At 37.6% G+C, this 18,075-nt stretch overlaps 1 protein-coding gene across 5 annotated transcripts in view; it reads left to right on the top strand.

The window, feature by feature from the left end:
* The first annotated feature begins 780 nt into the window (after positions 1 to 780).
* Positions 781 to 18,075, top strand: part of LOC131062314 (uncharacterized) — a 66,163-nt gene continuing 48,868 nt past the window's right edge. Inside the window, exons 1-2 of one of the 5 annotated variants that reach the window (XR_009358560.1) lie at positions 781 to 1,017; positions 1,150 to 3,164. Coding sequence is in view for 4 of the 5 variants with exons in the window: in XM_059209244.1 (XP_059065227.1) it covers positions 2,640 to 3,143 (504 nt within the window). In the remaining variant the exon portion in view is untranslated. Of the gene's footprint in view, positions 1,018 to 1,149; positions 3,648 to 18,075 lie in introns of those variants that run through there. The other 4 variants (XM_057995949.2, XM_059209244.1, XM_059209243.1 and 1 more) reach the window with 4 other exon arrangements.

Raw genomic sequence — 18,075 nt, 5'->3', positions numbered from 1 at the left:
GCTTGCTTAGTTTCAATGGCAGTTAGTTTGTTGTGGGGAAGATTAAGTAGATTGGCATCGTATTTAGTGTTGTTTTGCCTTAACATAGCTCTTGTCTAGGACATATGAAAGCTAAGAGGATTGGTGCTTTTCTCCTCCATTGAGGTAGATTGCACATTAATGGTGGTAATAACCTTGAAAAATGACGTGAGAGAACGTTGTTAAAAGCATCAACATAATGTGATGATCTCAAACACGGAGTGGATTACAACATGAAACCAAACTAAAATATATTTGTTCATGTATTACCACATTCATAAAAGTATCATAATAAAAGTAGAGATGTCAACATCTATTGTATTTCATTTTGTTTACATCTAAAAAAGTACTATAATAAAACTCTATGTCTTTATGCATGCCTCCTATGAATTAAGAAGCATGTCATTCACCAAGATTCATTAGTAGCCTACCCTTAATCCTAACCCAATTTTATCTCTAACATTAGTCCCTAACCCTAAACCTAATATCTCTAAACTTAACTATAATCCTAACTCTAACTCAAATTCATTAATGTGCTTACCCTAATTATATCTCTAATGATAGCCCTAATTGTATTTATATCTCCAACTTTAATCATAACCCTAATACTAAACCTAACCTTAATCATAACCCTACCCTAAACCACATTTCTATCTTAATCTTAATCCTAACCCTAAACACCAAGATATATATATAAAATCTCTTTTTTGAAGTGCATATTTTTGATCAATTTCTCACATTAAGATGCAATAAGAGCTCAAGAAGGATATCTTTTAAGAGTATTTTATATATTATTAACTATATATATATATATATATATGCTAGTAATAAATTGCTGTCTTTTATGCAAGTGCGACTTCTAGCTGCTCCAATTGTGCACAAAATTCATGCCACTAGGATTACAGCCAGTGTATACTCTTAACATCTTCAGTTGCAGGACTGTGCTCTTAGTTAACTGTACACCAAGTTCTAGTTCGCCGAGCACATGACGCAATATGGGTAGGAGGCATCTATGGTGCCCACAGTTCTCTGATACCGAAATTTTATTTCCTATATGATGTGCTTGTGCATTTTATATAATGAATTATCTTTAATTAATCACTAAAAATGCATTTTCTGGACTTGTTGCAGTATATCACCAGTGATGCTGAATCTAGTTTATAATCTCTGATGATTTATTCAAGTATATGTATGGTCAAGAGTACATTGGTCTTAGCTTGAACAGAACAATCATATGGGAATCTATTGGTTTAAGTGAGCACCATGTATGGCATTCTTATAGCTATATTGTTTCATCTCTACTGATAATGTTACGCCTGAAATGTAAAAGGATGATGCTGATGATGGCATCGAGTGTGCTGGATTTTAACATAACCTCTACTGATAGTAACACGGTCAGTATAACACAAAACAGGGGATGCTCTGTTTTTGCAGAACTTGCTCGAAATACATATAATATCATGATGCAAACTTTCCAGTTATGTATTTTACAGTTTGAGTGTATTTTTTCTTCGTTATGCTAAATCACTGACATTTGGTGGTAAGTAGTACTGTGGTATCTTTAAGAAATGATTTACGCCTACCCATGTGGTATTCTGTTTTTCATATGACCTAAGATTGCTGCAGGAAGATAGGTGGTAGACGGAGTAAGTTGCAGTGTATGGATGAAGGCTTGTAGTTCCTGGTCTGGTTCAGCACCTTCTTGAGAAAAATTTCTTGAAGAAGTCTTTTTGCTATTTGAATTAGACGATGAAAGAACTATAGAATTTTCACATTCTCTTCCAGAACTCATTTGGTAACCATGTATAAATTTACATGTAGCCATTACAACTTCATACCATGTTTGACTTATCAATGTATTAGTTGTTGAAACTGTACATCTGCATATACATTAATGAACATAGTGGAATAGTGCATGGCAATAGTTGTCATGTTTTCTACACTACGATGAATTCCTTATGAAACTGTACAGCCTTAATTGCTTTAAGGTTAGGGTCTAATCTTCTATTGTTCCTATATGGCAGACCGAGACTGGTTTACATTGTGACATGGACGAGAGCTCTCATCCATGTTTGCCAGTTCTGAGCAACCTATCTTTAACATATAGATTAAATTCCCTGCAAAATTAAACCTCTAACAATGTCTAATGGAACTTTTATGGTTTTGGTTTTGGACTGGTCAATTCTGATTTGCAGTAATGAGTTGTGAATATCCCATCCACTCAGAGACTTGACGATGCTCGGTCTAAATTTAGAACCAATTTAATGAAGCCCCATTTGACATGTAGTTAAACTAGTTGTGTATGTCTACCTCTGAATTGATTTGAAACCCTTGTTCCTGTCTTAATTAAAGAAAAACAATTTTTTGAACAAGGAAATATTGTGAAATAAGAACAATGTAAATGGGAGGCGGTTGTGCTCTAAATGGGTGCTGTTGGTAATCTAGAGTTGGTCTAGATTTTAAGCCACTCATCCTCCATGAAACACTTTAAATTGGAGAAGAAACTTTTAAGAGGATCAAATATTATTTGTCATAGAATCCTGTCACATCCCATGTCAGTCACGTTTGCGCTAAGCATTGCGTGGATTAAAAAATTAAAATAAAATGTCATTCAAGTGAAGATGGGCACGATGACCTGCAATCGCATTAAAAGGGATGGTGCGGGAGGAAAGAGGGGCTGCCGTGCCATTGGGAAGGCATGCCATCCCTCTTCCTTGGTTGTTCAATCTTCACGCTTGTATTGCGTTGTGTGGAAAAGAGAGGTAGAACAACCTAGAGAGAATGGAGGAATTCCATTAGAGACGTTTGGGGAAGAAGATGAGAGGGAAGTAGCAGCCAGGGATAATTGCCGGAGAATTAGAAACGGCGAGGAGTTGAAGCAACTGCCCTGGCAGACAGGTATGCGAAATGTGGGAGCATGGACAGGCACAAAAACAATGTTGAAAAATTTCTTCAAAGAAATGTGGTCCCATGGGATTTCAGTGGTTGCAGGGTATTCTCCAAACGGATTCGTTTTAAAGGCTTTAGGAACTTTCGAGCAAATGCGAGTGGTAGGTGTAAAGCCAGATTCTACAACCTTTGCAATTGTTCTCCCTGCCTGTGCCAAAATAAAAGCTTTCGAATAGGCCATGGAACTCCCTCAACAGGTCAGTTAAGATATAGGTTCTCATTGTTGGTAGCCTTGAAATGTACGAATTTATTATTTACAGAGTTGGAGAATTTAGATAGAGGCAACCCTGTTGCAAGTGGTTTCTTTTTTAGCTCTGAACATGTATCCAGTTTTTAAATTTTTTTTTTTGGATATAGGAGTCCCTGGGGACTTCACTAATTGTAGACCCTAGTTTACTTTAGCCCTCAAGCATTGCTGGCTTTTCAGATAAGATAGGATTGTGATGTCCTTTTCGATGGCACACTGAAAACATTATTGCTGATACATGGTAAACTTTCAATACATGCTACATTTGTAAGATTGGCTATCTCAAAAGCATATTTAGGAGACCTGGACTTGATAAGATTGATGCATGAAACGTACTCGAGCTTATTAAAATTTTGGCCAAAATTCTGTGAAAGACTTGCTTCTCCAAAGGAGATCTGATGCGTAAATGAAGTCTTTTTCTCTGTTTTTTTAATGTGCCTTAATTCACACGGTCAGACTTGGATAGTCACGCTAAAATTTGAAGAAACTGGCTGAAACTCAGAAAGTCAATTGATTCAATGCATTTCAACTTACTTGGGGAATTTCACCACCTGGACACAGTAGTTTTATCAATACTCAGAGAATGGACACAGTGTACTACATTTTTTATTCTGGATTCCTAACAATGTTACGGCTTGAAGCCATATGTAGTATTTGATTAAAGGGGAACATTAACCAGAATTCAAATCTTAAATTTTTACTGGAACCTAGTCAATTCTTAGAGAGCTAAGGCGACAAGGAAATATGTGCACCATAGTAACAAAAGCTAAGAAGATTCTACTTGGAATCATCGCCCTGACTTAGAATAGATGGTTATAGTGTATGACTCGAGAGCTGTTCATGCTAACAGAAAAATTGTATTTATTATTGTAAGTCTTTCGAAGTATTAGATAGGTTTTATACGGTCTTGCTATTGTGTTTTCAATTATTATGGATTTCATACTGTAATATGATTAGGATAACTGATATAATTGAATCATATTATAGTAGGGCAAGGCTTAGAGCCAAAACAAGTCATCTGTAACAATCATCAGTCGGTTGCTACTATTTTTTTTTTCTTTGGGACTCACAACAACTACCAACTTAATCAAACACCATTGTGATGACAAATACACGCCATTACTCAAAAGCTTACACTAGAAAGTGGTAAGTTCTTGATGTCAGGGTCATCTCTAGGGCCAGACCTAAACCTCGAGGGTTCATTCGTGATGACCTTGCCTATGTATCCCATTTTGGGAATCAAAGGCTTCGTAGTTCATACATCAATGTTAGAGAGTTCATTTTCTTCTTTTGTATGAGATCTCTAATTTCTTATTGTTTATTAATTGAGTTTATGCTTTTAAATTAGTATAATTACATTAGAATGATAATAGCACATCTAGTCAAGTGTTTGTTTCATACAAACAATACCAATTACTAGTGTACAAATAGACAAATTCACACGTGGGTCATATCATTCCACAATCCCAATTTCACATAGTGATTGGCTTAAGCATACATCACTTATGCACAAGGTGACGAGTTCACACACACATCACAACTACAAGAGTGACTAGCTCATACACACATCAGAGGTACAATAGAGACTAATACACATATCATAGAACAACAATGAATAGCTTATATGCATATCGCAGCACAACAATGATGAGATTATATGCACAATGCAAGTACAACAGTGACTAGTTCACATACATGAACAATCTACACATACATCACATGTCTATATAAAGAACAATTGACACCATGGAAGAGGATGCAACCTACTGTATGTATCATCCTAGTATTTGGTATACTAGCACATGAGCTTGTAAGTAGATCTCATTTGGAAAGGGAATGTCAATGCATCTCATACTACATTGTAGGTCTCATTTTTTTTCAATCCAACACCATCTATGATGATATTCAAGAATCCCATACTACTTGATGTTATCATTAGGAAGGCACTGACATAACAATATGCACAATATTCAAGGCTATTTAGTATTTACACAAGTACATGTAATATCCCCCTTTTGGGAGATTCTTTAAAATAATAGAATTCACTTAAGATATATTAGTTTTATCAAGAATTGCAATCTATGTAAATGTATTCAAGCCAATACATCATTGCACAATACCCAAGTTGATCAAATCTTGAATTCCTCGTAAATACCTTGCAAATTTGCTTAGCTAAAGATCTCATCCCTAATTCGATAGTGACAAAACCAAGGACCCCGTCCCTAGTTTGCCAAATGTAGGAAAAAGACTCTATCCCTCCAAACGCTAGCTCACTCCATAGGCCCAGACCCCATCCGGTGACAACACCAAGGAGCCATCCCTAGCTCGCCAAAGGATAGGAAATGACATTGTCCTTCCAAACCTTAGCCCACCCTGTGGGCCCGGACCCCATCCAGTTTGCAAGTACTGACTAGAATTCAAGATTGATTTCTGGGTATATTCGCTAGACTATTGCTGATTTATATTTCTTGATGGATACTTGAATGATTTAAGAATGATTACTGCTTGGATTGATATCTCTGATTTATATTAATTGCTGAGGGTATTTCTCAATTGCTGCTCTTAATGGATATTCTGAATTAATTGTGAATTGATTTCTGAATTGGTGTATTGTATTGATATTCTTGATTGATGGTTAATTGATTTTGGACTATATTTCTGACTTGCTGTTCTGAGTCAATGATTGAATTGATTGTTCTTAATTCTCATATTCCTTAATTCTGCTCTGCTTTATATAATCTAAATTCTTCTTTTTTTCCCCACTCACATAAATTGATCTTCCCATTTTTTATCTTAAGTTGAGGGGGAGTCACACCTCTTCAAGTGGCAAGGGATGCATCCCTTCATAGAGCGCTGCTTGCATTCTTTTATTTAATCGCTGATAATTATATGCCTTCTTACCTAAGTCGGCCCTTTACAATGAACTCTTTTAATCAATCATTGATAATGATATTATTTCTTGCCTTGGTCGGCTCCCTTACAATTAATTGCTATTATTCTAAGTCCTTTAATCTGGGTTGCCCTCTTAAAGGAAATGCTATTATATTTTTTATTTTATATTGCCTAGGTTTAATTATTTATTAATGCAGGCTGCAATCTGTTTTTATTTAGGCTATTAACCCCAGTTTGGCAGAGGCATGACAGTTCGCCCTGCCCAAGATTGCTTGTCCTCAAGCAATTTTGCATGGGGATGATCATGGAGAGAGTGTTCAAGATGACTCTCAATAGAAAATGGTTTGGTGTTTGAAACTTGTAACTTTCTTGGAATTGTTTTTTCAAGATTTATTTCATAATCCAATTTCCGCTGCTATTTTGATATTATCACAAGTTGCAAATTTGAACCAGGATATATTTTGCCTTCAATTCAAAAGTGCGCTATCCAACGATATAACCAAGAATTGAAAATTTGTAAGGTTGGTAATTTTAAGACAAGTTTTTTTATCATCCTCTGAGAGAAGGAACAAGATCATTTTGTAAAGGCATCAATCATATTTACAAGGACTCAGGACTCAGGAGCTAGTTGGTTGACCTTATGTTTGCACAATGCCATGGATATATATTTTTTTGAAGTGAGCTTTCCACATTTTAAGATGAGGATTAGAAGCATGACACACATCTATGACCTTAAATGTGATGCCTTCTCAATCCTTTTAGTCTACCTTCAAAAATTCTTCTTTCCTGTAGGATGATGCAACCCTTGGAGGTCCAATTAATAGACCTTGTAGAATTACTTCAAATTCTTAAAAGGGTGATACTTGGGTGCCCCTAAGAGCGTAGCCAAGGTACCACTTTCAAACTCTTCTTCACCTTGTTTTCTCTTTTTCTTCTTAGGTTCAAAATTTTCTTCATATTCTTCATTTGTTATTGCCTCTGTGGCATACTTGTCCTCTTTTGAAGCATCGATGGCCCGACTTCCATGGTTCTCTACAATGGAAACATAAATTCTTCTTTCGAAGCTCTCTCACAGATTCTTCCTCCTTATTGGACAGAGGATATGTTGGTGTGTGTTTTACGCACAAATGAACACAGAATAAAATACCAAAGTATTTTGTATTTTACCCTCTCTTGAACAAAATCACCTCAGATGCTAAATATTTGATCAACTAAGATGATTCCAAGGTTTATATGGTCAAATCTTGACATCTGGGTAACTCAATGGCTTGATGTGATATGTTGTTTTCACTTGGGGACTTACACAATTGTTTGGACCAATCAATCTTATCATGAATTTGGAATTGGAATAGGTTATGTCAATGACTTAGGATTTTGCAATGTAGCTCTTGATCTTATCTAACAAGGAATTGAAAAAAAAGAGGACAAAAGGAATAGGGTTTAGAAGTTCTATTGTGACCTAGAATGCAAGAGGCAAGGAACAAATTCAATGGAATCCTACTAGGCAAGGTCTCACCATCAAATGAACAATTTGACACAAGCTTAGTGCAATCATCTAAGGTAAATTTCATAGATGTTCAAATCATTACCATCAAACATTGATACCATCAAGGCAGTGCATACCAATGGACGTGCAACAATTGAAGTTAAGTTCAATAAAGTTCCAGTTGACCACGCAAGGCTAACTTACAATCAACAAGAAGCTAGTGGTATGGATTAAATGGATTCCACACAAATGCATTCAATAACTCTTTCAGTCAATCTAAGAAACTTGAAAACAAACTCTAATCTAAAATTCCAATCTAATTTGGAGGCAATGAGAACCACAAATGCATACAACACTTAAACAAAATCACCAAACTTCAATGATTGTATTCAAATCTGCAGCATGTTGATGACAATTCTCAAAAATTTCTCTTACAAATGAGAGGCAATGGGGTTTATATAGAGTCTCAAAAGAAACGAATGGCCAAGATCATGCCAACATAGCCCCTAAAGTTGCCCTAATTAGGGTTTACATCAAAAAGGGAATCACCAACATGTGATCCAATAGAATGATGCTTAATCATCAAGTAGGGAATCTTCTAGAAGATTCCAACCTGCATTCTTCTCTCTAGTAGCATATTCCAAGAATTTGGCCAAAATTGAATCTAGCTCCTCCATGGTAACACTAGGCAAAGTCTCCTGTTGCGCATCTATCACATCCAACGCATCTGAACATGAATCCAAAACATTCTCCCAATCCGGCATAAGCTTCCACGAACTATGAACATGGATCAACAGGGAAACCAGATAATCAATTTGAATCTTCTTCAAAGAATCCAACTGGCTGAAGTACATAAACTTCATCTTTTCTCTCAATTCTTCTAAGTGTAGACCGTTGGAAGCATTGACATCTACCCCTAACGATTCTTCAATGGATGTAAGGATCTTTGATTGAATTTCCTGAATTGATCCTTCCATCTTTGCACAATCTTTCTTTTCATGCTCATAAGTAGTTTTCCGCATGGCCAATGAACAATACCATCCCTGAAAGTCATAAATATCTCCCTCGTGCACAATTCCCTCATGGATCAATGTGGACATCGAAATTTGTTTCAACACCTTGAGGCAGTGAATGGTCTTCTCTTGTATCGGTTGGAACTCATCCCAAACTCCTTCCAAATATTGTATCTTGAATGCGAGCATTGATGATTTGTCAAATGCCTGAACAAACTGAGTTAGTAAATCATCCGCCTGTTTCGTAACATCTTCAATCTACTTTCCAAATTTTGTATGTGTATTCCTCGCTGCTTCATGATCAAAGTGAAATCCACGGTCAACCGTGATAGGTGAGATAAAAGTGGGATCTTCACGCCTCATCCCTGCAATATATTCCTTAAGCTTCATGTTCTCTTCCTCGTACATATTTTTCTTTTCAATCTCCCTATCCAATCTTGCATCGACCGCTTGGATTGTATCATTGAGTTCTTGGAACTCCTATGTCTTTGTAGTTCGTCCAAGAGCAATCGAAGTAATCTGATAATCCATGGGAGTAGCCACACGTCACCCATCGGGATAGCCACTTGTGCATTTTGCACACCTGTTTCATCTCTAGCTATATTTGAAAATATCGTAGCCTTCTTTGATTTTTTCTCTTTGTTTGTCTTTGCTAAGACATCATCAATATCCTCAATAGACTGCGTCTCTATCATCTTCTTCCTTTTCTCCATGCTTTGTAGCAACCAATCGGGAATGGTGGAAATCTCCATTCCATCATCAAGACACATCTCCCGATCAAGTCCCCTCAATGCCGAGATAAAATCATCATCCATCTCCTTGTCCTTAGTCAAATCATAAACGTTGTTGCCCAAATTAACCTCCAACTGGATAGTGGGAGATCCTAGCTGCTCTTCATCTTCATGCCGTGGTGTCGATTTTGTTGTAGCATGTAAATCCTGAATATTTTCTGGTAAAATCACTGTATTGGAGCATTGTTCAAATGCTTTGCTCCTCTCTTGCATATCTATCTCCTTCACTAATGAGGAACTAGGGGTGGATAAAGGAGTGCTAGGCTTTTGTTTATTAGTTGAGAGAGATGGGTGTCGCCTTCACCTATGAGAAAATGAGACAAGAGGAGTCTTCTCTTGAGGATGATGAAAGAACAATCAGCGATGCAAAGATACATGATGATGAGGAGATCCATGCTCCTAAACGGAGGAAAGGTATGCCTAGAGAATCCAAAATGAAAGGCAAGGAGGCAGTTAGTCAGCAATCAAAGAGGAAGAATGCTGAAGGCGACATCCATTCCCTAGAAAAATCATTCACTTCTCTCATAAGAACATTCAAATCTACCACTTTTGGCTGTGACCAACTAGGCAATAGGATAGGCCTGTTTACTTCATTTTCATACTACAGATGAGTATGATCACTATCATCAACTATCTGATCTGGAATGGAAAAAAGTTCACATTTCCTCATGAAATCAACTGACATTTTGGACCACATCCTCTTCCTTATTGCTTGTTCATCCATGAGATTAACCCAGTAATCCTCTATGTCAACCTTATGTGTGAATATTTCACCCTTGATCTTTACAACATTCTTATATGGATCAAATCTATCTCTGCTCTTGTAAGTTCCAAGGTGGTAAAATGCAGGCTCATCAATCACTGAACTGGCTGTAGAGGCAGTGTGACACACCTCCAAAGTTTTTCCTATTGCAATACGGAAGGTTATCCTTGTTCTGCGCTTCTCCTTTTGTATGAAATCAAATTCTAGAAGTTGTCTCACAACCTCAAGTAGGATCATTTTGTCTGAAGGATACCTAGGAAGTTTGTAAGGTGCTGATTTGAATCCCTAAATCTGTAGGTATGTGAAGGTGGGAAACTGTGTGTACCACGATCCGTATTTTTCAATTAGCTCCGTTGTCGCCTTGGACAACTGTTTGTGGATCCCGCCCCGCAACATTCTTGTATGTACATGGTGAAAGCGTTGTTCACCCTCTTGTAGTCTTCAATTCTATGCATATGGAGTTGTGTTTAACATTCATAACTTTTGTATTGTCCTGGTCCATTCTCGACTTCGCCTTTGCATATCAATCCCTTGTATGTAACAAATCTTGCAAGTAGGTATACAAGGTAGGAAGTCATGCTGAATGACCTAGTCTTTTCCACATTCCTCATTTGAAAATCCAAATTGTTGCTTATAGTCTTCGCCTAATTGACCACTGTTCCTCTTATACAATCCTAGATAAAATAAAACATCCAGCCTTCAAACAAGGCATCTTGAGGCATCCCCATCACTCGATTGAGCAGGAATATCAGGTCACTGTATTCATCCTTGAAATCTGTACACATAAGTCTTTTAGGTGCCTTAGAATGGTGAGGCCTTGGCTCGATCATCCATTCTTTGTTCACAATTGTCATGCACACATCCACCTTCATATTAAATTTGGCTTCATACTCATCCTTGGTTCTTTCTTTCATATCCGTACTCTGGGGAATTCCAAAAACTTCTGCAATTGTATCCTCGGCAAGGTAGGCAAGAGTTACCCCTTTGGGTGATCGGATCATCCTAGAAATTGGATCATAATGCCTTGCACACTCCAAAACAAGTTCACTGCATTGTATGGATTTAGGAAATCCAACGGTGTGGTATATGCCACTCTTCATGATATTGGCGAAAAGGGGAGAAGGAAGCTGATTCCTCATTCCAAACATTCTCTCCCGCATCTGCTCCATGTCCAGGAATTCCATGTTTGTATTTGTGATTTTCTTCCATCAGGAAGACAACTATGAATCTAGATAGAATTCCTCTTGAACTGTCTTCAATTCATCTTTCCTCACACTAATTCCAGATTTAGACATGTCACCTATAGGAAACTCGAAGTCAATACCATGGAAAAAATATCTAAACAACCTATTTTCAGAATTGTATAAGTTCTGATTTTTTATGTTTTAGACAAATTTAGGATCAAAAATTGGAAATTCTAACACTGTTTGTCATGAATTCTGAAAATAGAATGAGAATTTGATAAAAATAGGGTACAAAACCCTCATAAAACCTTTGTTTTCAGACTTGTATAAGGTTTGATTATAAAAATTAAGTATGAAGACAACTCAGTATACTCAGAAATTTGTCAAAATGAGGTCAAAAGAGTATACCAAAGGTTTGATTTCACTTGGAAAAGGTGAGCAAAAGGTCTAATTTTCAGTTCTTAATGTCTGAAGACACCCTTCCAAGGTCAACAATGGCTGTCCAAATTCTGAAGACAACCTGCAACTAGCATAAATCAGTCAATTTGGAGAGGTTGCAGTCATGTAAAGTGTTCACATTTGATGAGTTTTACTCCCCAAGGTTAAAATGGTCAAATTTGGGCACGAGTAGCGGGCTGGAAATGAAAAAATCAGTCTTAAGACAATCTGCAACTGGAGCTTCAAACATACACCAGCAATGCTGTACTCAGAAAAATGTCTCCAAACTACTCCAAAATGGCCTCCCAACAAAATCGCCTGATGTGGCTTAATCAGCCATCAAACATGCTGAAGCTCCTCTCTAATGGTAGCGCCAAGGTATAATTGGGCAAAATTGCCCTCTAATCTGCAATTCCATTCACAAAATGGTGTCCAATGGACACTTAGGCAAAAATCGCCTAGCTGGGAACACCAATCAACCTCCAAAGAATGTCTTTAATCAGTCACATCAGCAAATATAATATTATTACAATGCTGGCAGGTTCTCTTTTCAACTAGTTTTTGCCTTGAAACTTCACCACACAAGCAATGCGGAATAAAAAATTGCCTGGGAAAATCGATTTGCCTTGCAAAATATTTTAATTAAATAATCGCTTCCAAGCATTAAATAATTGTCTTTGATCATTAAATAATTATTGCTAAGGCAAAAACAAGTGAATTTTAACCGCATTTGCATTTAAAATCGTTCAACTTTATAAAATTTTGGCCAATTAGGGAAAATTGCCCCATGTCTGGATAAAAATCCACATTAAAAATCGTCATAAGTCATCACAATTGCCTTTTGGGGAAAATCGACCCCCATCTAGATACGTAAAATCACTTCATTTTGCTCATTAAGTTCAAAATCCACCTTTTGGGGAAAATCAATCCCCATTTGGATAATTATCTACACCAATTTCGGTCACAAAACACATCTTGGGGAAATTCGCCAGGCATCAAGACAATCATCCACACTTAAATCCATTAAATTTGCTCATAGGTTGACTTGGGGAAAATTGACCTCCATCAGGATGGTCAATTTCATCCGCATTAAACTTCATAGTTCAATCCTGGGGAAAAAACGTGGGTCATCGGGATAATTTCCAACACTTACACAAAATTTAGGCCCCCTAGTGGAAAATGAGGTCCATCAGGATAGCTGGGAAAAACGCCCCTCATCAGGATTTTGAATGGGGAAAATTAGGGTCCATCGAAAATATGCTCAAAAACTTGGGGAAAAACGTCCCCCATCAGGATTATTGACCTCTAGACCTCAATTTAATGGATTTTCATCGGGAATTTGATGATTTCCACACTCAAAAACATTTGGACATGTCAAATTTCATCACTATGCATCGGGAAAGCCAAATTTATCTAGATTTGAGCGAGAAAATAGGGATTTCATCAGGATAAAGTGCAATTTTGACTTGAATTACCTCCTAGGAGCAAGAAAATAATCTCTAAAGGACTTCTTGACGCTTAGGCACAAAAATACCATTGACTTGAACACATTTAAACTCAATTACGCTAAAAAATCCAGACTTATACAAAATTAGGATCACCTAGACATTTTAACATTTCATACGCGCTTGATCTTGTTCAAAACTCAAAACCCTAATAGCACTTAGGCGTGATCACATTAAAATTTGGGACTTTGGCATTGAAAAGCTCAAAATTGTCACTTGACTGCCAAAACCTTAAACTAACATGATGCAGAAAGCAAGAAAGAGGGGGTCCCCATTTGCAATGGGGCAGTGTGTGAAAAGGTCACAACAGGAGGTAATGCTTTTGATTGCAAATTATCCTCGTCAAAGGGTTGTTTACGTGATCCCAATGGTATATTATTGGTATAAGTCTTCACCTTGGTTGTAACTTCTAACCTTAATGCCTTTTTGATTGCATCCTGTAGGGATGTAGGATCAAGAGCACCCACCAAGCCATGGAGTGACTCCAGTAATCCTTCAATAAATAGGTATGTGCCTTCCCTTAGTAACACTCGGCACCATGACTAAAATTCTTTGAAATTTTGCCTCATAATCTTCTACCGATCCTTGTTGTTTCAATTGTGTTAATCCTCTAAAATATCTCTTAGGGTGCTTTTGGTCAAATCTTTCAATGAGTTTTCTGGTGAAGTCATCATAAGTTCTTATGGTTTGGTGGCCCTGAATAATCAAGCCATGGTGCCACCAATCATGTGCAACCCCTTCCAAATGTAAGATGGCGAATTTGATGGCATCTTCTTCTTTCATGAGACTAAGAGATAGATATGAATCCAATTTTTGGATCCATGAATGGGCGGTGACCTTCCTTGATCCATCAAAGTTAGGAAGAGTCATCTTTCCTACTTTATGATGTAAGTTTTTATTAGGTTGACCCCTCTCCCTCCTAGGGTTACTTCTGGTTCCAGCCTCACAATTTCTCTAAGTGGATTATTTGTCCTAACTTGAGGGTCAAGTCTTGAATAAGCTTCAGCAAGTTCATCTAAGTTATTGATTGGTTCATTGATTTCTTCTTCCCCTCTTGATGGTTCCTCTCTAGGTAAAAAAGAGGTTCTTGTTAACCTAGGTGCTGACCCTTGTGGAACTCTATTGTCATGAATGGTTAGAAGTGGCATCCCTCCCATTAGTTTGGTTGGGTTTAAGAGTACTAATTGTGTTATTCATATTTTGGAGGGTTTGTAGTAGTAATTGGGTTGTCTTCTCAGTTTGCTCCATAAAAGTTCAAATTGTTCTTTCGTTGTGTTCCATGAAAGCCCTCAACTTATCTCCCAATTGTTCACCGATTTTATTACTTTGATTAAAGTTATTCCTTTCTGCAAGTCGTCTACTTTCCCTTTCCAATGCCCTTTGAGCCCTTTGGCTTAGTTGCATAAACTATCTTTCGTCCCGCATGCTAGCGGGAACAAAGCTCTGATACCAATTGTAATGTCCTCTTTTTGGGATATTCTTTAAAATAATAGAATTCACTCAAGATATAGTAGTTTTATCAAGAATTGCAATCTATTGAATGTATTCAAGTCAATACATCATTGCACAATACCCAAGTTGATCAAACCTTGAATTCCCCGTACTTACAAATCTGCTGAGCTAAAAACCCAGTCCCTAAGTCAACAGTGATGAAACCAAGGACCCCATATCTAGTTTGCCAAAGGTAGGAAAAGACCTCATCCCTCCAAACCCTAACTCACCCCATGAGCTTGGACCTCGTCTAATGACAACACTAAGGACCCCATCCCTAGGTCGCCATAGGGTAGGAAAATACCTCGTCCTTCCTGTTGTGACCATTTCACACATCGCCCCATTGCAAATGGGGACCCCTACTTTTTTGCTTTCTAGGGTTTGTCTTTTTAGGTCTTTTAGGGTTTTGTCCGTTGGCCTTTGCATTTTGAGTGTCGCCAAGGGGATCACCTGGATAGCAGGTTCTGCTTGAGTTAAGTCAAGTTGGTGAGTGATGAAGTCTGTGATGTCCTAATCTTGAAATTTGGCTAAGTCTGGAATGTCCTGAAATTTGGCTAAGTCTGAAAGTCCTGATCCTGAAATTTGACTAAGTCTGGAAATTGAAAATCCTCTAAAAACTAGATTTTGCAATATAACTCCTGGAGGTCTTATACTTAAATGTTATATTCCATAAAATTATCCTGTCGGAGAGTTCAAAAAGTCAAATTTCGCTCCTGTCCCTTGCTGAGGATCTAGAGCAAATTTCGCTCCTGACCCTCTCAGGAGGTCCAAAGCGAATCTCGCTCCTGACCCTTCCTGAGGGTCCAGGGCAAAATCAACCTAGGACTCATTCCTTGCCTTATTTGACCAAATTTTGATTTGCAAAGCATTTTGTTTCGACTTTGGAATTGATTGAACACCTTGAAGAAAATGATGAATTTTGGCCAAGATTCGGAATTTCGCTCTTGACCCTTGCTGAGGGTCCAGAGCGAAATTCATTGTAGATTTCGTTTGCCAACTCGCTTGAATTTGAAACCTTGTTCCTAGCCTTGAAAATGATCTTACCTTGCCTTGTGAAGTGGTTTGAAACTAAAAGATTGAGCAATTTAGCCTGGATTGTAAATTTCGCTCCTGACCCTTGCTGAAGGTCCAGGGTGAAAATGTTGTTCAAGTTTATTTCTCGCTAATTTTGGCTAACTTGTTTTGTGCAGGGTTTCCCGGAGAGAAGATTGGACGTTACTGGATGCATTTGAAAGTTTGAAAGTTTGAAAAATGGTGAATTTTGGGCAACAAAGACAAAAATCGCTCCTGTCCCTCACTGAAGGACTAGAGCGATTTTCTTTATATGCACCATCTTGTGACCTTTCTTGGACATGAGAATTTATTCATAGCATGAAGCAAGATAACATCTTCCTTAGCAAAGAAATTTCGAGATGAAAAATGAAACGATTTGATCATGATGGCAAAGGCGCTCCTGTACCTCACTGAAGGTCCGGAGCTAGATTCTAAAAGTGCAATTTTCTGACAAGGACAAAACAAGTTTTTTGATTGAAATGGATGGAAGAAGGTGTGTTTTGCCCGTTGAAGATAATTTGGAGGGCTAACAAAGGACGGATAAGCTTGAATTTGCAAAATCGCTCCTGTCCCTCTCTGAAGGACCAGGGTGAAAAACCTAATATCCAGCCTTTCTCTCCAAGTTTGGATAAATCTAAGCCTTGACACAAGTTTGAAATGATGTTTAAAATGCCTTGAGGTGGAATTAAGATGCAAGGATTACAAATTTTGATGACAATTTGCAAATTCGCTCCTGTCGCTCACCAAGGGTCCAGGGTGAAATTTCTAAGTGTGCCCACTTTCCTTGTATTTCGAGATAACTTTTTGTTTCCAAGACTCAAAAGGGAGTGAAGAGTGATGTTCTATGCCTTGAGGGTAATTTGAAGGTTGAAGTGACTAAGAATTTGCACAAAGGACTCAAAAGCGCTCCTGTCCCTCTCTAAGGATCCAGGGCAATTTTTACAAAACCAATAACTTCCCTCCAAGATTACGCTAAGGCAAGGTTGTGCAAGGGTGAAAAAAGTCTTCTAAGGCATGGTGAACAAAGATTTGACTTCAAAATTTGATAATCCTAGCCTAAATTACTAAAATCGCCCCTGTCCTTCACTGGAGGTCCAAGGTGAAGTTGGTAGCATTTTTTATTTTCACCATATTTGAGCGTTGATATCCTCCAAATTGCATTAGATGCCAAATTGCTAAATTCGAAATATTTGGAAAAATTAAATTAAATTGGCATTTAATAAAAGACACATTGGCATTTAGTAAATTAATTTTGAGCCTCAAAAAATCGAATTTTTATTATAAAGGCATTTAAAATTAATTTTTGTGAAATCAAAATAAAAAAATGGAGCGCTTGAGGGCTTATTTTTATTTATTTTATCAAGTCGGCCTCTCCTTTTTGCAATTTTATTTATTTTTTAGGCCTATTTTGCCAAGTCGGCCTATGGGGAAGCAAAGTGGTGAGCGCCCTATATAATAGGGGTGTTTTGATCAAGTTTAATCAATCATTCACTCATTACTTCAAGTACGAATTTGGAGAGCAAGAAGAAGGTGCGAAATCTGGTCTATTTGGAGCGAATTTATCTCAAGTGTTGGAGGCTAGAGGGAGGTGGAGTTGATTCTTGTGAAGGCTAAAGGAGGTGCATTTTGCTCAAGGGAGAACTTTGATCTACGTTTTGCCTAGCGAATTCACCTATTTTTGCATCATTTCTTAGAATTAGTACTCAAGTGGAGGTATGGCGTAATCACCTTAACACCATTGTTGAAGATTTGAATTTTGCACTTTGTTTTGAAAATTCTAAGTTTGATGTAGTTAATTAGGAAATGATAACTCAAGATTTATCATGAAGTTTCCTAATTAATATCTTTTATCTTCCTAATTTCTACACTTCAAGATATAATACTAATTGTGAAATGTTGTGTAGGCATTAAATGGAGATCCCGGAGTCAAGCCAGATCAAGGACGACCTCCTCCAGCCTAGCATCAACAAGGACGACCTTCTTCGATCCAGCATCATCAGGATAAGGGCGATCTCTCCCAATCTAGCATTCCAAGGCGAGGTACATCAGTCATCTTGCACATCAAAGACAAAAGGAGTTAGAGCAAGGGTTCGTTGAAGAAGCAGATAGTTCCAGAATAGTTAATTAAAGCTAGCTTCTCAGCAACATCAAATTGGCATCAACCAAGTGTCAGATGAGGTGGCATCCCAGTCATCACTCCTCCAGTTGGATTGATCCACCTCAGCATGTCCAGATTCAATGTACC

The sequence above is a fragment of the Cryptomeria japonica genome, chromosome 7 (genome assembly GCF_030272615.1).
Source record: "Cryptomeria japonica chromosome 7, Sugi_1.0, whole genome shotgun sequence".
Classification (NCBI taxonomy): Eukaryota; Viridiplantae; Streptophyta; class Pinopsida; order Cupressales; family Cupressaceae; genus Cryptomeria; species Cryptomeria japonica.
The sequence above is the reverse complement of the archived record's forward strand: the minus strand, read 5'-3'. Positions and strand labels throughout refer to the sequence as shown.